At 40.6% G+C, this 21,785-nt stretch overlaps 1 protein-coding gene across 2 annotated transcripts in view; it reads right to left on the bottom strand.

Annotated features, from left to right (window-relative positions):
- Positions 1–21,785, bottom strand: part of ARHGAP18 (Rho GTPase activating protein 18) — a 194,563-nt gene that overhangs the window by 108,874 nt on the left and 63,904 nt on the right. Inside the window, exon 1 of one of the 2 annotated variants that reach the window (XM_049654329.1) lies at positions 15,323–15,571. The exons of the other annotated variant lie outside the window; for it this stretch is intronic. Within the exon in view, the coding sequence (XP_049510286.1) occupies positions 15,323–15,435 (113 nt within the window). The 5' untranslated portion in view covers positions 15,436–15,571. Of the gene's footprint in view, positions 1–15,322; positions 15,572–21,785 lie in introns of those variants that run through there. 2 annotated transcript variants of the gene reach the window in all.

Here is a 21,785-nt window from a genome sequence, read left to right on the forward strand (position 1 = left end):
TAAGGCAAGGATAATAATTCTCACCTTATGAGGATTAAGCCAATTCCGTTTTAAAGGGCTTTGCACGTAGAGAGTACTCAATAAATATTTGTTTTTCTTTTCCTCTGTGATTTAATTTGCCCCAGTTATATGAATAGCCAACCACAAAATGCCAGGAGACACCTCAAGGCCACACAAAATTATTTACTAAATGGAAGAATTTAGTGAAACTATTTACTTTTTCACTGCGGTAAAGGCTATCTTAGGGCCAGAAAGTATTTCAAATGATCTCCCAAAGTGCCTATTTTATTACCAGCGAATTGTTTAGAATCCAGGTTGGTATAACCTCATCTCGATACCAACAAGAGAAGAGTTTTTATTCTAAACATGCACAAAACTACTAATCTAGTATTCTGTTGGAATGTATATACTTCTAGAAACCACATTCAGTTTGCAAAAGTTGGAAACAAATCATTTCTATGGATGGATTTGTGGTGAAGACCTGGACAGCAGACTGCCCAGGTCCAAATCCCAGCACCACCACTTACCGGCTATACGACCCTCAACTACATGGCTTCACTACTCCGTGCCTTGATCTCCTCACGTGTGAACTGGGGCTGATACCACGGACTGCTTGGTTGTCATGAGGATTAAATGAATTAAGACAGCTTCTCTAACTCAATGGTAGGAACCCTTACCCAAAGCCAACGTTCCGCAAGAAAACACTGAGATTGTCCTCATATTTTGAATGGAAAACAACATATGAGGGTCTATCCAGGACCCTCAATGGGTTTTCTAAAATGTAACACACAGCAAAACTCTAATATGTAATTAACAAACTATCATGTTAAATGCAAAATGCTGTTCAACAAAGATCAAATGACCAGTAAGATGAAGTGTTGTTCCCAGGCAGTGACATGGCACATATCCTCTTAGCTGACACTGGGTGTATGTTTCAAGATATCCACATCATACTAAAATTGTAACTAGAGGGAAGCCTGGGTGGCTCAGTAGGTTAAGCATCTGACTGCAGCTCAGATCATGATCTAATGGTTCATGAGTTCAAGCCCCGCGTCGGGCTCTGTGCTGACAACTCAGAGCCTGGAGCCTACTTCAGATTCTGTGTCTCCCTCTCTCTGACCCTTCCCCGCTCATGCTCTGTCTCTCTGTCTCTCAAAGATGAATAAACGTTTAAAAAAATTGTTTTTAATACTCTTAAAAATAGTTTTTAATGTAACTCAAAATATTTCCCTGACATTTGTGTTTAAAATGTCATAATGAGTTTGGAGGCATACATACAAATTGTCCCTATAAAAATATAAACTAGGGGTGCTTGGGGGGGTTCAGCTGGTTGAGTGTCCGACTCTTGATTTTGGCTCAGGTCATGATTTAAATCTTTCTTGGGTTCAAGCCTCGAATCAGGCTCTGTGCTGACAGTGCTGAGCCTGTTTGGGATTCTCTGTCTCTCTGCCCTGCCCCTGGCTCGCTCACTCACTCTCTCTCTCTCTCTCTCAAAATAAATTAATAAAAAATAAAAAACTAAAAATGTAATATTGAAAGACTTGTATTCTGTGAAGCTCAGGTATTAAAAAACAAGAAACATTTTTACTGTGGAAACATGTTCACCAAGGGCAGATTCTCCAGGATAGGACTGTGGTAATAAAATAAACTGTGGCCAGCAGAAGGGTGATTTAAAAACAAAAACAAAAACAAAAACAAAAACCCTCTCCTCCTCCTACTACAGAAAAGCCCAAAATATGTTACTAATTCCAAAGTAGACAATTTTTAACATTTTCCACGTATAATGAGTTAGCAATATTTTGAAATTTCACAAACCGTGTTCCCTGGATCACTGGTATTAAGTGTTGTGCAAAAGGGAGCTTCTAGGTCAAATAAATTTGGAATATACTTCTTGCTAAAAGTTTTTTAGGAAATCATAATACATGCTAAGACATTATATGTTACAGGATGTCCTATGGTAAACTTTGCTTACACCAAATATCATTACCACAAACCCTTTTTAATTGGAACATCTAAAGGTGCCTGGGTGGCTCAGTCAGTTGGGCGCTCTACTCTTGATTTCGTGCCCCTCACTCGTATGCTGGTGCTCAAAAGAAAGGGAAGGAAGGGAAGGAAGAAAAAGAAGAAAAAAATGGAACACCTAATGTCAGTATTCCATACACAATTTGGGAAACAGAGAGAGATCTAACACTTTGGCTTTTTTTATTGAAGAAATTTTGCTTTAAGAAGATTAACAAAGTATTATTAGTCTCTACTGAAATGTGAAAAAAAAAAAAAAAAAAAAAAAAAAAAAACTATTAGAACAGGCTTTTCATTTTAAACACACCTAACATGGACTCTGTTTGCAAGTTCCAAGCTGCAAAATAAGCTGAAAAGGGATTAGTCTCTTTCTTTTGCCTGAAAAATGGAGATGATATAATTTCGATCTACACTATAGGGACAGAAAAATTGGTGAAAATGTATTTCTCCAAAGGATCCTAAAATCTTAGGAATTCGGTGATCTGAAAAATAAAACATTACCATCATTTCTATAGACAAATCATTTAAATTTATGCAGTAAGTTCTCACAAAAACAATAGCAGCCCTGAGTTGTAAAAATACAAAGTATTTCACAAGGAACGTCTGGCTGGCTCAAGAGCATGTGACTCTTGATTTCAGGTTCATAAGTTCGAGCCCCATGTTGGGTGTAGAGATTAAATAAATTAATGAACATATATGTATGTAACACAGTCTAGTCTTAAAGTATGTTTAAAAAAAAAAATTCCTTCTGTTAGAGAAAAAACACTCCCGCACCCTCCAGAGCTCAGAGGGTGCCCTAGCCACTTTATCTTCCTCCTTGCTTTGAAGAAAGTACGGCAAGAGCAAAGACTGTTTAGTAATACACAGAATAAAGCAAAAGTTTCTCAACAGGAAAGGGAATCCAACAGTGATGCTGCTTTGGTATGTTAAGGCTCAATGAATGATAGGAGTTATTGGATGGCTAAATGTAACATACTGAGAGGAGAAAAAAACAAGTGTCTCGAACACTAGCAATTAATTTCTATATAGCCTCTGGGATGCTTTCCATATGTACTCTGTGGTCTCAAAAATATCATGTACTCCAAAATACTACACCTGTGCCCAACAGTCCCTCAGAGAACATACCACAGGATGTAACCAAATTGGCAACTTTGGTGCTATGAAAGGGAGAACATGTTCTTTACAAGGGGCTGCCCTTTTCTCAGCACTGTGTTCTTCTCAAGTTCAAATCCGCTTGTGCCTAAAATCCAGCTCGAATTTAGATCCTTTTTCGAAAATCATTTTTGAGAATCAAGGATTTTCTTTTGGTGGAAAGAAGAAAAGGCCCTATAATCAACTGTCCTGCACACGATAAAATCTGACCCTTCCCAAGTACCAAAAATCAATCAGTTCACAAATATAGCTGAATTCCTATATATATGGTGCCGCATCCATCTAGTGTTTGGTAGAGTGGAAAATTAAGGCCCCGCTTAAAGGCCTTCGCAGTCTGTACGAATAGAAAATATTCTCTAAAATAAACTTACCTAACAGAGCAAGGCACAGGGATAAGTGCACAGAGAATGTGTATATGCTAGTGTAGAATGTTAAAGTCAAGTTCCAGGGAACAGAGATTTCTGTAGAAGAGCAGCAGGCAAGAAGACCAGAAAGGCAGGTAGGGCCAGATAGAGACTGGAATGATAACAGAGTAGTTTAGTGGCAAAGATGGCCTCACTGTGTGCAAGCCATTCCCTCCACTGAGAATGGGGGGAATAAATCTGAGCTGGCCTAGGATTAGCTGGTCAGTATATGGTCATGCGGCACTAAGTAATTTCTGAGGTTAGGTCCTAAGAAGCTGGCAGGTTCCACTTGACTTCCTGGAAGGCTCACTCCAGGTAAACCAGCAAGAGCATAAGAAGTCTATCTTGCTACCGCCACGCCAGGAGGAAGCCCATGCTAGTCATGTAGGGAAGCTGCATGAAAAGAGATGACCCACCAGGCCAGGTGCCAAACCTGTTGGAGAAGCCTCTGGTGACCCCCACCCTCGGCCCATCTCACTGGATAGACCCCAAGAAAGAACTTGATTATGATGTTCCAGGATCATGAAAGAAAAGTATCATTTTAAGCCACTACAATTTGGAGTGGTACATTACAGAGCAAGCGACCATTGAAACAACCACCTTGACCTTCAGGATTGAGGTCACAAACCAGTGGTGCCTGTGTCAGATCCAACCTACAGGCAGGATTTTAGGGGGACTCACTCAGTATTTTTTAAATTCTAGTTAAATTCTCTACAGAAACCCACATTTTTCTGAGACCTGCACTTTCCAGTCATTCCCTTCATTTATTATATAACCTGCCATCTCTCTATTAAGTAGACAAACCTTTATCTAAAAACTGGGGGGCAAAGGATTAACACTTATATAATTACCTAAATACATCCAGTGTGATAATATCGTATGATTACTATAATAGAGAATGACTCAAAAGTGCTATAATTCAAAATAATTTTAGCAAATACTAAAACATACATATACTCATTTTCAATAAGAAATTTAAAAAATTAACAGGAATTTGCTTCAAAAAAATAAAACACTATATAAATTTACTTCTACCTCGACCTCAATAACTTCTATCAGCTGATGAGCTGCAACTTTTAGTGTATTATTTGGATCAGAGAGAAATAACAGACACACGCTTCGTAACTCTAGTAAAAACATTAATTATAGAATAAGTCGATCGAGTTACATGTTTCTAGACCACCTATAAATAGCCAAAGTTCCTTACGACTTTCAGTTGCCAACTTACCTTTTCTTACTCAAACCAAATCTCAATTATCCAACGATAAATTATTTTAAGTTTTATGCCTCAGGCCATGACTTCCTCCTAAATATGATACTGAAAGAAAATCGTTTTAGAACCCATTTGAAGAATACTGCAAGCTCTTTCAAAGCAGGAATTCTTATACTTATTCTAGGCTTATCATTTACATCCCCTCCCCACCAAAAAAAGACCTTCACAGTTTTAGTTAAAATACCTATTAAGATTTTTTAAATAATTTAAAATTTAAGATATATATTCCACATTAACATATCCTAATGCCTTTATTCACCCAATTCTTTCTATGTAAACTTTCAATTTTATGCTGCTCATCAGTAACCTATAATTCCTATTATTTTCCTCAAAATATGGATGGTATCTGACAGATACTAGCATTCAGAGATAAACCAGATGTCTACAGCCAAACCACCCAAACCAAAACCACTTGCTAATGAGAGTTCAGTAACCTTCCACGAAGTTCCATTTGCTCGGCAGCATGACGTGAAACCATTTCCCACTTAATTCATGACATTTTCTTCTCATCTGACTCAACGAGGATCACAAGAACATGTATCAATTTCCATCTTCCCAACTCTTCCAAAAGAAATGACAAATCTAAACAAGTGCATAATCCATAATGGAAGGCAGGCACATGCCTAGGGGATGTGGAAAGGGCACGGTTGCCGGGATGTGCACAGCTCCTGTGTGCTTTGGGAGGCACAATGTACAGCAGGGTAAAACTACAGGTAGGAAACAAACAAACAAACAAACAAACAAACAAAAAAACCTAGCACCTCCACTTATCAATGCACGAGGGTCCTGAGAGGCAACAAAGAAACACTGAACAATAACCTCCAACTTACTTGAAGATTTTGAGCTTGAAAAACGTATTTGGGAACCTGTTGTTGGGAGCACAGAACACGTTTACCCATAGCAACAGTACTGCAAATAAACAGTGCTTTGAGTTGTGTGGCTAGTGAAAAGACGCCTATTAAACCATAAAACGGCACAATTGGAAAATTTGTAGCTGTATGGAATGTAAACACCATTTATGCTATAGTTTTCCCAATGGAAAACAGCTTCTGCCTTTCTATATGGCATCCATTTGTCCCCCGCACCACCCCCCACCCACGCCAGTTCACCACCTCATCTCTTCCTCTAGGACTTCTTCCACCAAAAAGTCCCAGGTCCTTAGAGGTGGAAGTAAAACAGCCTGCTCTTGTGAGCTTTTTGCAAGCAGGGGCTGCAGAGTCTTTAGCAAATTGAAATGTAGGTGCAGATAGGGGTTTGAGAACTGCCTAAGAGGACAGACTCTCTAGCCTGGGGCCCAGGACCCAGGAGGCATTTATAGGATACAGATTTAGAGAAAAGTCAGCAGCACGGTTTTCAAGCGTGTGCACTAAACGAGACAGGGCACAGAGCTCAGGGGGAACTGGGTGAGGGAACACAGCCCTCCAGATCTGTCCCTGGATATCCTACCCTCGAGAGAGCTCTGCTCCATGAAACATCACTTCTTGGTTATGAAATCAAAAGTTGTTCATAAAGTACATACATATATTTTAAGGGGAAAGAAATGGAAAAAGTATCCTTTCCTCAAATACGTTAGTTAATAGTCATATAGCAATCAAGCCGCTCTTCAAGCAACATGAGCAAGATTTCCTTGCCCTACATGAAATGGTTTCACATATTAAGAGTAACAAATGATTTAGAAATTTCCATCTCCCCAAACTATAAAAAACTACTCAAAACAGGGGCGCCTGGGTGGTTCAGTCAGTTAAGCTTCTGACTTCAGCTAATGTCATGATCTTATGGTCTGTGAGTTCAAGCCCCATGGCGGGCTCTGTGCTGAAAGCTCAGAGCCTGAAGCCTGCTTCTGATTCTGTGTCTTCCTCTGTCTCTCTGCCGTCCCCTACTCACTCTCTGTCTCTTTCTTTTTCTCTCTTTCTCTCTCTCTCTCAAAAACGAGGAAACACTAAAAAAAAAAAAAAAAAAGAAGAAAAAAAAAACCTACTCAAAACAGTTACCAGAGCCTAATAAGGGTTCATTACCTTTAAATCCTTTTTAAGCTTTTTTATTTTTTTTGTATTCTTAGTAGTTATTAAAATTAATATAATTGGAGATATTTTTATAATTTATTCCACAACTATTTTTAAAATCAAGAAGTTATACTGCAAATATTCCTTTTTGCCAAGCCACTTACAAATCAATCTCAAAAATGCTTTCAGAGCACCTGGGTGGCTCAGTCAGTTAAGCATCTGACTCTTGGTTTCGGCTCAGGTCATGATCTCAGGGTTCATGGGTTGGAGCCATGCATCAGGCTCTGCATTGGCAGTGCAGAGCCTGCTTGGAATTTTCTCTCTCTCTCTCCCTCTCTGACCCTCTCCTGCTCACGTTCTCTCTCAAAATAAATAAAAAATAAAAATTAAAAAAAAAGTACTTCCAAATTAATTCACCAACAGGTGAAACTTCGACTGCCTACATCATCACAGAAAACTTGTGCTTTTAGTCAAACACTCTTCTAAATACGTCACATATATTAACTGAGTCAATCCTCCGAACAACCCTTGAGTTAGGTATTTTTCCCCCTGTTTGCAGAAGGAAAAGAAAAAACTGAGGCCCTTTGACCTTGGCCCTTGCTCAAGGTCACAGAGCTATTAAATGACAGAGCCAGGATTCTGACCCGGATAGTGTAGCTCCAAAGTCTGTGTGTGTAATCACTACACCCTATTTCCTCTCACACTCATTCATTCATTAAAACTTTCATTACCTGCCTGAGGTACTTTAAGGCCTAGGTGTAAGAAACCAAAAAAAAACAAAAAAACAAAAAAAAAAAAGGCAAGGTCTCAAAGTTCAAAAAACTTACATTTTAGTACACAGCAAAAAAAGGAAAATGCAAATTCAACCAAAAGCTCAAGCTGACAATTCTACTTAAGTGAAATGTCTGAAGAAAGTTTAAGATACTGTACTGAAAAGGATTTATAAGAATACTCATCTGTATATTTTTTTAAACTCTCAAAAGCCATATATTTCATCTTTACAATTAACCTTGTGAAGCACACAGAGCATGATTACACCCATTTCATAGATGATGAAACAGATACAGGTGGGGTGGGATGTACTCAACAGCTTAAAAAGATGCCACATCCCTTTGAGGGGTCTGCCCTACCCACAGAATCTGCTTCACTAAAAAGACCCCCAAGAGGTCAAATCATAGGCTTCCTGGGGCAGCTCAAGATTAACTGGGTAAATCAGATCCCCTTTCAAAACTTTGAAATTAGGAAACAGACAGATGGGTCAGTTTCCTACAAGATACAAGGGGATAGAGGGCAACAAGGCTGGGGCATCCATTAAGAGCCAAGCTTGAGCTTACTTTTTATTGTGGAGATTTTTTTTAATGTCTTTTATTTATTTCTGAGAGAGAGAGAGTGCACGCACACATGCGCTCACGCACGAGCCGGGGAGGGGCAGAGGATCCGAAGCAGGCTCCACCCTGACAGCACAGAGCCCCATATGGGACTTGAACCCACCAACTGTGAGATCATGACCTGAGCCAAGTCAAAGTCAGATACTCAACTGACTGAGCCACCCAGGTTCCCTGAGAGCCAAGCTCCAGCTTAAAATGATAAGATTATAAAGCCAGCCAACAGAAAAGAATAAAGAGTGTCAGTAGAGGGAGAGTAGATTGTTGTATGACCCATCACAGAGGGGAAAAAGACCAGCAATGCCTCTTCTCCCCAGGACCCAGCTGCCTGCAATAAACCTCATTTTCCCTAAGGACACTGAAGCCTTCTCTGCCAAAACCACCCCCAAACAGCATGAGTAAAGGAGACGGCTTTTCACACACTTTCAGCAGAGAAATTCAGACACTTAGTGCACATGAGTTTGGAAGACACTCCAGATGTGGTAATTGGCCACACCAGTCTCCATGGTTTCTGTTTACTTCTTGCAAAAAAGGGATAAACTTGGCCTGCTCACACGACAAACACAGAAGTCAAAAGAATGTGTCTTCCAGATTATCCAGACAGGATCCCTTGTGCCCCATCTACCCTAATCCACTCCCAACACTTTTATCCATTCCTGCTCCCCTCAGGTGAAGAGTCTCATTCTTTCTCTCTTATCAAGAGCAAAGAAGTCATTAAATACCAACAGCAACTAAAACTTCACAGCAATTTCACCTCAGGGTATTTGAAATGAAAGATTTAGGTCAGGACAGAAATCATCCAGAGGAGAGAGTACAGGAGAGGAATGGCATCACACTAACCCTACACACCTTCTTCCCCAAACCAAGCACGGAGATCAAGCTCTCCCCCCCCCACCCCACACCGTGAACACCACCAAGCAACAGTCTGAAGCCTCAAGCGACTGACAAGTAGAAAGTCTTTTCAGGACCCTTGGACAGACCTGAATGAAGAGGCAGGGGAGAGAAGAGAGAGAAGGCAGACAAAGGAAGTGAGACCTCATAATTCCAGGACCATTCTGGACAAATTGTCCATTCCGGACAAATGTAGGCTCAGCCTCTAGGACGTGGGTGTTTTTTCTAATTTGTCAATGATATTAGGCGTGCAACTAACAAATAATTTAAAAATAAGAGAAAAAAATAACTCAATTTGGAGGTCCAGTTATCAAAAACTACTAATGCCTAATTGGCATGCAATCTGGTAGCAATCAAGTGTATCCTTAAATGCATAAATTTTGTGAGTTCATTTCGGAGCAACGTTCTTAAAATTGCAACAAAAAGCAAGAACTTAAAACATAAAAAGAACATAAACCTTTAAACAAGCACAAGCCCCACTTAGAAAAGAGACAAAAGTCAGCAGGCACAGGTGGATAGTATCATCGAAAACAAAAGGTTTTTTATAGGAGGCTTCAGAGGTTTGTTTTGTTTTGTGTTTTGCAAGTGGTGGAGGGAGCAGTTCCTGAGATTTATAAATTCCCATATTTGAAAAGCATAAACCTAATATTAGTTCCATGAAGATAACTCGAAACAGGCCCACAGAAATCACCGACTTCTCAGATGAGGGCAGTTAAAAGGCAAGTATCACACAACTCTAAATAAAGGCGAGACTTGCCCAGTTGGGAGTACTGGGTGTGTCTTTTAACGACTCAAGAGCAAATTGTGGATAAGGCTTCTAAACTACACAGTAAAGAAGTCTTCAGAAAGGACTCCTGTCCTGAAATGGAGGACTAGATTGATCTAGAAGTTATCCATTTAGATAGGTTAAAAATGCATTTGGTCCAGGGGCACCTGGGTGGCTCAGTTAGTTAAGCATCAGACTCGACTTTGGCTCAGGTCATGGTCTCATGGTCTCATGGCTCATGGGACTGAGCCCTGCATCAGGCTCTGTGCTGACAGTGCGGGGCCTGCTTGGGATTCTCTCTCTCCTTCTCTCTGCTCCCCACCCCCCAAGCACACACATATCTCCCTCCCTCCTTTTCTCCCTCTCTCTCTCTCAAAATAAACAAACATTTAAAAAGAATGCATTCATTTATCCCTAAATCCTGCAAATTTAGAATGCCTTTAAAGCAAAGGTTGGGAATAATAAGAAATGTTACTTCACTTATTACATAACTGCATTATTAAAAACTCTTTACTATCCTTTTCTTCACCAAAAAATACACATAATCTCAGCTAATACACAAATTCAGAGGGAAAAATTTCTATTCATGATAATAGTACATAATTTTTTTTTTAATGTCATGGACTTACATAAAAATTCTGAACTCATCGAGAAAGCCAACATGTCCTTCCCTTAATGCTTCTTTGAAAAAGACACTTCCAAGTTCCACGTCCAAAACTGAGTATCGGATCTTGCCCGGCCGATCCTTCTTTCGCTCTGGAAGCCTTCCCCAACTAAATAAATGGAGTTGCATAGGCCAAATCTTGCAACCATCTTTATTCCCCCTGGTTCATACACCCAAACCCTCAGGAAATCCAAAAATTCCTACCTTCAAAATATTTCACCACTCTCCACCCCCACTACCCAAACAACTGAGACCTCGGCCAAAGCCACCATTACCTTACCCTCCTGCGTAGTGTGCTTACTTCCATAGTCCAACATGTATACAACAGCCAGAGAGGCTCTTTGAAACCAAAATATGCTCTGTTCCTCCAGTGTACAAAATCCTCCTTACTCGCTGGCTTCCCTCAAGTTAAATTCCTCAAGTGGGCTACAAAACAATCCGATCGACCAGTCCTGTCTTGTTTTCTTCTCCTCATCTCTACTCATTCCCAAGCACTCCAGCCACACAGAGCTCACTCTTTGCCCCTCTGGTGCTTGCTCTAGGGTTTACTCTAGGCTTATGGCTCCCATACTCCCCACCCTGCTCTGCCTTGAAAGCTCTTCCTCTAATTCTTGTCCCCAGATATCAGCAAGGCTCCTGCTCAGGCCTTCACTTTCTACCCTGTGCACCCTCCCTGCACCCCATCCCCTCAGGCAGGTGCTTATCTGTCTTCCTCTCCACTGTAGCCCGGCTCCTGAACACCTGCCTGACATACAGTGAGCTTAGTAATTACACGCAGAATGACTGAGTGACCAAATGGTTATGCTTTTGACATAACTTTATAGAGCCAAGAGATGGGTAGGATTTGAAAATGTTTAGGATTAAACAAAGCATATAAAGATGGCCACCCCCTTCCATTTGGCACACTGGGCAGTTCTTAAAGGAGGAGGGGGGATGTTAGGGACTGCAAGGAGTCCAGCTGCCAAAAGACGACCCACCCACATTCCATCTTGCCACAAAGGTCCGTGTTTGCAGACCTCAGTGTGGCCCATCAATGCCCCAAGGCAGGTTCACTAAAAGCAGCTGTCACTAGCTCAAATCATAAATGTTGCTCCAGATCAAAAGGACATTTCCAAGGTCTTTCAGACGTCAAAGGCCTAAACTTTTCACATTATGGTTCATTTTCAGTTATGCCAATTTTAGTTAATCACATAAATCACATCCAGGTTTCTTAACACATGACGAAATGTGAGCTTTACAGGCATCAGCCCACTTAATCCTCCCAATGAAGTGAGTACCATTAAATTTAATTTACAACTAGAGAGTTAAACAACCCCTCCCAGGGCCACACTGCTAACGAGTGGGTGAGTCGGGATGCAAACCCAGGCAAGTTGTTCCGAGAGCCCAGAGTTTCAGAGTCTCTGTCACCATGACATGGTTCCACTTGCCCAACACCAATGGCCTGCAAATGGTGTCAACAAAACAAGACCTTCCATGATGAGTGCCATACATCTGCTCAAGGAAGACATAAACATATCTCAAAAGTCAACTAGAGTTAAAAGTTCCAGTAAAGAAAATACCATTTGACACTAACATTTACCTAATATTGACAAAAACTGATATAAAACAAACAGAAGCTTTTCTTAAAAAGCCACTCCCTGGGTGGCCCAGTTGGTTGAACATCTGACTTCCGCTCAGGTCATGATATTCCAGCTGGCGAGTTGGAGCCCCACGTCAGGCTTGCTACTGTCAGCAGAGGGCCCACTTCAGATCCTCTGTCCCCCCCCCCCCACCCGCCCCTGCCCCACTTGTCCTGTCCCAAAAATAAACATTAAAAAAAAAAAAGAAAAAAAAGTCAAGGGAGAATAGTAAAAATAGACAAAATGCAGTATTCTTTGAAAAATTTGCTTTGCTAAAGCAAACATTACGAAACCTGCTTGAAAATTAACAAGTAAATACTCATAAATATAGCTAGTCCTAAAAAGCGGTTTCCTTTGGAAATATTTGTGTATAAGTCAGTCAGCACAACTAACGTTCGTATGTCTCTTCAAATCCCAATGTTTTAAGGAGGACGTAGTTCAAAAAATTGAAATCAGGATTCTGTAAATATTTGAGAGACTCTAACCAGAAGGAGGAGGAACTCCTTAATGAGTCATCCAGTGAATGTGTTCTGATAAAGAAGGATAATGGAATGGAATGGAATGGAAGGAATTTTACACTAACAAATCACTTACAAAAATATTAATTCCCTACTACCCTAGCTTCTCCAAAGACCAAAATAAAAGTAAAAAAAAGGACTTAAGCAAAACTAAAAATCAAACACGTTCTATAAATATTCTAAATCATATACATTGCCCTTTATACTTTTCAAACAACATAGGAGTTCATCTTATTGGACATTTGATTAAACAGTTGAAAGTGCGTATTATTTGGAAAAGACATAACCTTGCAATAAGCCAAGTTAGACTTCAGTGCTTCCGCCACCAATTGTTAAAATGGGCGGGAGAGAACAGAGCCTAACTTTTCCCCTTTTTAAGTTCTGTTTTGGTTTGGTTTGCATTTGAACAGCTTTTTAAAATAAGCATCAACCATCAGCCTTGCACTGAGAGCAGCTTCCCAGTGCTTAAAGCACCAGGTGACCAACCCAACCAAAGCAAACACCCTTTGTACCTCCTCCCCCACCACCATCTTTAGGGGGTCTCTCCTGACCCCATCACACCTCCCTCCATCCAACCCTCTGCCACCCCACCTGTAGTATCTCAACCCTTCTAGGCTAAAGAGGGTGGCTCCCAAAGTAACACTAAGTTAAATTATTCCAATTTAATGATAAAATCCATTAAGGACTGTCCTTTCTCCCTCCTTCCTGCCTTTCTTCCCAGCCCTCAAATCAGGGCTCCCATCTTCCCCAATCAATATAAAGAACCACCCGGCACAGTCAGTAAAGCATGAGACTCTTGATGTCAGGGTCATGAGTTCAAGCCCCACACTGGGCATGGAGCCTACTTAAAAAAAGGAAAAAAAAAACTGTCTCTAGGACTCTAATTTAGTGGTGAGAAAGAATTTGGAACCAGTATGGGCAATATGGCAGCCAGCAGGGGAAGCACGTGGGGGAAAGACCTGGTCCCCTGGCAACCTACTGTCTTAGCACCTTTTGATCCTGCTTTAGCATAGATTGTCCTCTCTTTTATTCTCTCAACCCACTCAAGTACAGGCCACCAACAACAGGCTGCAAAACTGAAAATATAAAGTCTCCAAATCAGAATATGCCGCCCCCTGGCCAAGGTCTGGAACCACAGGTCTTGCAACACCCTAATAATTCCTGGGGTTTGAGTCCTCAACGTGAAAATGAGAGGTTTGGACTCAATGTCCCTAAGGTTCTTTCCACTCTCACGATCAAGATCCAAGATTCAGTTCAGATCCCCAGGTCACCCCAGAGTAGTCACTGGAGAACTTACCAGGTTTGCACAACCCTGATGTGTACTCCCAAGTTAAGGACAACATGAGGCTAGTGTGTTACAGGCTGCTTACTGCTAAAAGGTTACCAATACATCAGTGAACTACAGACAAATCGAAAATGTTTAATGATAGGTCACAGAATATACTTAAAATAATATGATAACACATCTAAAACACAAGTAGCAATTCCCTTTTATCTCTGGAAATGAATTTATTCAATAGAATACTACATAGTGCAGTTGCTATGTGAGGAAAAGTTCTGGTCAGCTTCAGAATTGAATAGAGTACTACAGCCATTCCTTTGATTTTTATTCCCCTCCTCCACATTTGAGGATTTTTAAAACAAATGAAAGAAGGCATTATTTCAGCTTAAGGCATAACCACAAGTCATATAAGAACAAAGAAGGTTTTATTGTCACATTAAACATGAAGGAGGAAATATGCTTACTGATAACTAATTTACATTATGCTACTAATTTAGGTTAAGCATTTGCTTTTTGCAAGCTTCTAAGCCAATATTTACAATTTATATCTATGACTAGAGGTAAAAATGTTTGGCTAGTAAGAAGGTCATTAAGGGAAAGAAGATTAAAAAAAAAAAGTCCTTGAAAAATCAGAACAAAGTACACAGAGAGAAAGGTACTCTGTGCCTCAGTGGTCTATAGAACATTTGCCCTTTCTGCCTATAAAGTGATTTAACATTAACCACATTTCACTCTGGCCCCAGAGTACTAACCTCCTGATAAGGACTCCTTTTTGAAAGCTCTACCCCATGCACACACATACACAAAAGAATGGGAAACATACTGCCACAGGCCAGTGTCTTGGGCTTTTTGCCTAAGAAGTTTGCTTTCTGCGAGGAGCTGGGAAGGGGCGGGGAGGGGGGGGGAGCTCTAACAACAACAGATTGTACAATGAACAGCCTCCCTGCTTCTTGGCACACTTTCCAACTAGCAGTTCCAGCGGCTGTGCCCTGCGCCCATTCAAGAATTTCATCTCATAGGAAGTGTTACAAATATAGTCATTTGACCTTTCCACATTTGCAAAAGCACCTGCTAAGCAACAAGCCTGACAGCCATATCCCCATGCTCCTCCCCATCCATCTTTACCAGTAATGGTGGGGGCTATCTCAGACGCGGAATAGGTGAAATAAACGCAAAGTAACAAAACCCCTGCCAAACACTTTTGCGGGTGCAGGAGGTTAGGTTCGACGTGTGCGCGACGCCGTTCCTACCCGCACCCCCCCACAACTTCCCTGTCACTTTTTTTTTTCTTTTTTCCTGGAGCAGGTAAGGGGTTTTTGTTTGGCTTTCGAATGCCAGGGGCTTACCTTGGGGTGGCTTCCTCACCAACCTTGCCATGGTTCCCCCCCACGGCCTGGTCCTTGCCGCTGGGGTGGTAGGCAGTTAGGACAACTCCCTGGGAACTGGACAGCCAGCTCATGGTGACAGAAGGGGCATAATTTCTCGGATCCTGACACGGAGAAGGGGAAAGAAGTTCCTCTGGGCAGCTCTGCTCATTAGCATTGGCCGGCTCCTCCTCTCGAGGCCCGGCCAGGGCTGGTGATTCACACGGGAGGGGCGGGGCCTCGCCAGTGAAGCGCTGGCTGGCTCTCCAATGAGAAGAGCCGTGACTCAGAGTATTGTTTCAACCCCGGGCAATTCCAGTTCGAGTGGCTTTAGTTAAGGAAGGGCAGAGGGGCTACGCTTTAACTTTTACTGCTCCCTTCCCTGAATTATTCTGATCTGATTAAACTACCAGGTTGTGGACTTTTCTCATCCATGTAAGTACAAGCCGTCAGAAAACAATGTGTTACTACAGAGCTTTTTTTTTTTTTTTCCTTCCCAATTCCTGTTTCCATCTGATAATTTCTGCTGCTTCATGTAACATGAGTAAGGGCATTTCTTAACCCCTTCACGTTCAACGTTGAGATTAACCATAGCAAAACCCAATGCACCTGGAGCAAAAGTGTGCAATACAGGTAACAAGAAAACCTCTACCTCATGTGTCTGGCTTAAAAAGTCCTCATAAAATGTGTACCCCAGAATGCCATCTTCTTTCAACGTAAAAGCCAATGCCAAATTTACCTCTTGCTTTTGTCAAACCACGCTTCGGGTACTAGAAAGAGATCTACCAATACTCAGTTACATGTTACTGCTGAGAATAAAAGAAGTACTTACCATTTGTTGAGCACCTACCATATGCCAGACCCTCTTTGTGACAACTGTTTCACATGTATTATCCCTTCAATTCATTTCAATTCTCACACACACACACACACACACACACACACCCTACAAGACAGGCATCATTATCACCTGCATTTTACAAAATTTAAGAGAAGTAAAGCTGAGGGGTTGGGGTAAGTAAGTTCTCTTGGCTAAGAGAACACATGTGTTCTGTGCCAGAAGCTGCATTTGAACAGAATTCTAGACTAAATTCTGTTCTTTTCAACCAGCATGCTGCTTTTTATCTTGTAGATTAGGAAACGAGCTCAAAAGTTCTGAAAATTACAAAGGATGTTTCTGTGTTCTTTCTCCCCCTCCAAAAAGGATTTCTACTCTCTTCTATATACTTAGTAGTCGGAATTGAAGTGGTTTTTGTTGATTGTGATGATCTGTTTATGTATCTAAAATTCCTCATAAGCAAGTTTTTTTTTTTTACTTCATTGCTCTATAAACAGACTGCTTACACTTTTTCATTATTTAAAGTGATCATGAGGGGCACCTGGGTGGCTCAGATGGTTAAGTGACTGACTTGATCTCCGATCAGGTCATGATCTCAGAGTTCATGAGTTCGAGACCCACATCAGGATCTGCGCTGACAACAGGAAGTCTGCTTGGGATGGTCTTTCTCCTCTCTCTGACCCTCCCCCACTCGTTTCTCTCCCTCTCTCTCAAAAAAAATCATTTAAAAATTTTATTTTAAAAATCATATAAAAATCATTAAAAAGTTGTATAAAAATTTATTTAAAAAATAAAATGATCATGAAAAATAAGTACTTCATTCAGCTTACACACTCTTAAAGTGTTCTACATTTTTCAATCCTCTCTTCTGTGTCTACAGTGAACTCTCATTTACAGAAGTCTTCCCCAAAAAAGAGATAATAGGGGTACCTGGGTAGTTCAGTTGTTAAGTGTCTGACTTTAGATTTCAGCTTAGGTCATGATCTCATGGTTTGTATGTTCGAGCTCTGCATTGGGCTCCAGGCTGACAATTTGGAGCGTGTTTGGGATTCTCTCTCCCTCTCTCTGATCCTCCCCGCTTGTTTGTTCTCTAAGTAAATCAATAAACTTTAAAGAGAGAGAGAGATTACAGCTGCACCGCTTGCCCTCCACAAGTATTTGTTCAACCTCTGCATTTCTACCTCCATAGGCTCTACCTGCTGTCGTCTTTCTAGACGTTGCCAGAGTCCCTTTCAGACCCTATACTTAGGTCTTAGTTCCAATATTACAACAGCCCTTTCAGCTCCTTCTTTGCCTTCTCTTCTAAATCATTTTGCACATTACAGTTGACCCTTGAACAACACAGGTTTCAACTGCACGGGTCCACTTGCCAGGTTGTTGTTTTTTTTTTTTTTTTAATAAATACAGTACAGTAAATATTCTCTCTTCCTTATGGTGTTTTTAGTCTTTTTTATTGTAGTTGACTCTTCCTTATGATTTCCTTCATTTTATTTTCCCTAGCTTACTTTATTGTAAGAAGAGAAGAACATAATACATAGAACATATAAAATATATATTAACTATGTTATTGGTGAGGCTTCCAGTCAACACTAGGCCGGAAGAAGTTTTAGAGGAGTCAAAGTTATGCATGGATTTCTAACTGCAAGAGTGGGGATGGGGGCTCATTGCCCCTAAACACACACCCCTGCGGAGTTGTTCAAGGCTTAACTGTAAAATCACATCCAAGCACATGCCTGATAATGTCTCTCCTTGCTTTAAAACGTCCATTGGCTCTCCACGGCTAATAGAACCAGTTCCAAACTCCTGAATGGACCGCTAAACTGTCTCGCTACCTTACCCAAACAAGCCTTTCTCTCTCACCTCCCAGACCCCCCCTTCTCTCTGGTCCCACCATCATTCCTTTCTCTTTCTTCCACATCTAACTGAATCCTTCCACATAGTGGGCCTTTAATTTCATGTGTCCTTAGAAAGATTAAAATTACCACTTTTGATTAAAGCTTTAGTAAACAGTTGATTCCAACGCACATAGCAGTGTGAACGTATGATGACCCATTCACCGTGTCAGGGAAAATGAAAAATACAGGAAAAGAGGCAAAAGGTAAGTCAACTGGAATATAGAAGTTTTGTCTTTGTAATGTCCTTATGTATATAAAATATAAGCTAAGAATATAGTACATAATCTAAAAATGATGAATGCTCCCCACAGTCACCCCCTTTTTTTAATGTGTCTGCTCCCAAATGCAAAAATATAGAAATCACTACCTTCTACAATTACTGGTGGTAAGGGCACCTGGGTGGCTCAGTGGGTTAAGCATCCTACTCTTGATTTCAGCTCAGGTCATGATCTCACAGTCCATGGGATCGAGCCCCATGTGGGGCTAGGCACTGACAGTGCAGAGCCTGCTTGGGATTCTCTCTCTCTCCCCTCCCCTACTCGCGCTTGCTCTCTTTCTCTTTCAAAATAAATAAATAAACTTAAAAAATATATATTGGTGGTAGAGCATCCACTCTATCTTTTAGAAATGCTCTTCTTCTGTTTTCCTTGCCATCCCACCCCTCCCTTGCCCTTAATTTTTTGGACCTCTTTTTATCTTCTTCGCTTTTCTATCTTTTCTTTCTTCCTTTGCTGTATCCTCCAGCTGTGTCACACATACCCACTGATGGCCACGAGCACTGCCAACTCTCGTGAGATAATTCACGATAGAAACTTTGCCCGGTTTTAACCGAAATGATGATTAAGTTGTATCTTTGCCTAATTATACTCTCTTCCCTTGTTTAATTACAAGTAAAATTACAGTATGCAGATTAAAATATAATTATTTTTTAAGTTCGGCATAATCTTTGGGTTCACAACAACCAGGCCTTCGGAAATTTTTGTGAGGCAGGAAATGTGGCACAAATTGATGTACACACAACTTGAATCCTGTTAATTTCACGTCCAGGTACATGGAAATCCTCTCGGCTCCTCCTTTTCTGTCACTAAGCCCTGTTGTTACCAATGTGACGACGTTGCTTGTCACGGGCAGAGAGTGGTACAACTGTGTGCCGCCTCAAATAGAGGCTCAAGTAGGTAAAAAATTATTTCCACAATTTTCTTATGACCATCACAGAAACAAATCTTACTCCTGATATGCTCCCTTGAAATGCTGTTCTTATTTCACACCCTAAATCTTACCAAGATTTAACTAGAGTCCTCCCTTATACCACATCACCCTTCCTGCTAGAGAGAGAGTTTATGAAAAAACATACTGTTTTACTCCCTTCCGCCATCACTTTAAACAAACGCTGAGAACCTAATGTCCTTGAAGATGTTAATATTCCAGGCTACTGACTGCATGCCAAACAACTTCCTGTTATGAAACATCTTACCAAGTAATTAATAACATCAAGACAGTTTAGACACTCATTTGATTCACTCCCTTTAAATGGGACACACTAGATGACAGAGGGAGAAAAAGGAAGCTATAATTTATGTACCCAAATAGGTTAAAAATAGGGTGGAGACAGTACTGCAGCCTGTGGCAATTTGACAATCATGTTCAGAAATAATGAAAAAAAATTATATTCAGTGTTTGTAACATCAGAAGATTTACTGACTCGTTTTTATATTTGACTTAAGAGCCTATTTTGTAGTACGGAATTAAAACTGAAAGAGATTCCATACATTTATCGATTTTTTCTCAATCAGTTTCTATTGCTCTAAATGGAATTAACGAAGGAGAAATGTGTGTACTCAAATCCTGCAGGAGTGCAGAAAACCTGTATTCAGACACAAGGTCATGTGAAAACTGACCTTTCAATTGGCCAAGTAAAATGCAATTTACAATAAGATAATAAGAACTTGAATAAATTAACCTCCTGTGAAGTTGAAGTTTCACAGAAGTGATAAAAACTAGATTTACATCGGTAGCATCAATGAGGAGAGTGTACCAATCTCCCCTAGCTGATATTTGACCAAAGTTGTGTATGAATCATTCTTGTGAGCTTGTAAGCAAGGGAGTTCTGTACGGGGGAATCGTTACAGAAAATTCCTGCCTGTGCAGAATCTAAATCTACTTCCTTAAAAATTGCATTTGTTTTTATTAATTCTGCCTCTGGAGCGAGGAGGGGTGGGGATGGGGGATGCCGGCAAGCCTTGTGCCTCTCTCTGGACAGCTCTAAAACTCTCTATATTCTCAAAGTTATTCTACACTGCTCTTCCAGGGAGAAAATATTAGCCATCCCTGGGATAATTTGTAACTGCTATTGCCAGAGGCTAATTTAGGCTTCTTGGTAAACATCTACAGAGAAAAGCTCTCACAGTTAACGAGTTTATTACCAATAAGTAATAATAGCTAATGTTTGAGCGCTCACTCTTGGCAAGACACGATATACCCCGTCTCATTTAATGGTCTCAAAAACTATGAGAGATGGATATTATAATTATGCCCACTTTAGAGAAAAGGAACATGAGGTCACACAGCCAGGAGGCAGCAGAACAGAACATGTAAACCTGGCTTCATATAACCGCTGAGACTGAGCTCTTAAACACTGTAAAGGTCACACCTGTCCTAGAACCGACTCTCTCTTGTTTATGAAAACACCCCCGTGAATAATTAATGAGGTAAAAGAAGCTACGGCAAATCTCAACTGTTTAACCCAACGGAATATTGATGTAAATGCAATGCTACAGAAGTTCAGACAGGCACAAACTCAATAGTTTTCTTTTCTGGCACTCTGAAACTTTTCTGTGTCAAATTACTGGGGGAGCATGGCTTAGTATACATAGGACTATGAGGTCACGGGTATAATACCATCTTATCTAAAATTGTTTCTACTGATAGAAATCAAAGAAAAGTACTCTAGTCATTGTGATTACAAACATCTTTTTTTTTTTTCTTTTAATATTAGGCAAAGACAGATCTAAGTTTACAGACCTGGCACTCACAGAATTTGTTAGATACAGGGCTTTGGAAGGGGCCTTGCAAGAACAAGACTCAGAAAGCTTAACTTCATTTGGCTGCAAGATAAAGCCACTTCATTTCAAAACTAGCCAGAAGTGGAAATTAGCCAAGAAAGGGTAATGAACCTAACTTTTCTTTTGCTTTTCTCTTTGTGGCTGAATACAATGAGACCCATGTTGCAAATACCTCCAACTGAAAGTATGAAGTTGGGGAGACTGAAGTGCACTCTCTGGCGGGAGGAGGTATGTTCTAGAAAGGTAGTCTTTTGGTTATGAATAAAGACTCCATTTGAAACATCTGGAACTGCATCAATACCCAGATTTGCTTTAACACAAAAGCCCTCCTGAAGTAAATTATGAAGAACACTTATTTCCTCGTAAAGTAAAAAAACTGCGGAAGACTTGATGAAGCTGAAAATCTAAGGGAAGGGCTGACTTGATTTGTGGCTTGGAGAAAAACAAGGAAATGGCAGCTGTAGTTGTACTGGGGGGAAAAAATGGTGGTTATCCACTCCAGAATGAAGGTGGTTCTTCTAATGTTTTAGAGTAGTTCCTGGAATAGTTACACTATTTTTCTTGACCAAAATACTTGATAAAACAGCACAAAGAAATGTCATCAGAGAAGAATTTCTGTTTTGTGAGTCCTTTGGGAAATTGCTAATGCT

Source organism: Panthera uncia (genome assembly GCF_023721935.1).
Source record: "Panthera uncia isolate 11264 chromosome B2 unlocalized genomic scaffold, Puncia_PCG_1.0 HiC_scaffold_24, whole genome shotgun sequence".
In the NCBI taxonomy this organism is placed as follows: domain Eukaryota; kingdom Metazoa; phylum Chordata; class Mammalia; order Carnivora; family Felidae; genus Panthera; species Panthera uncia.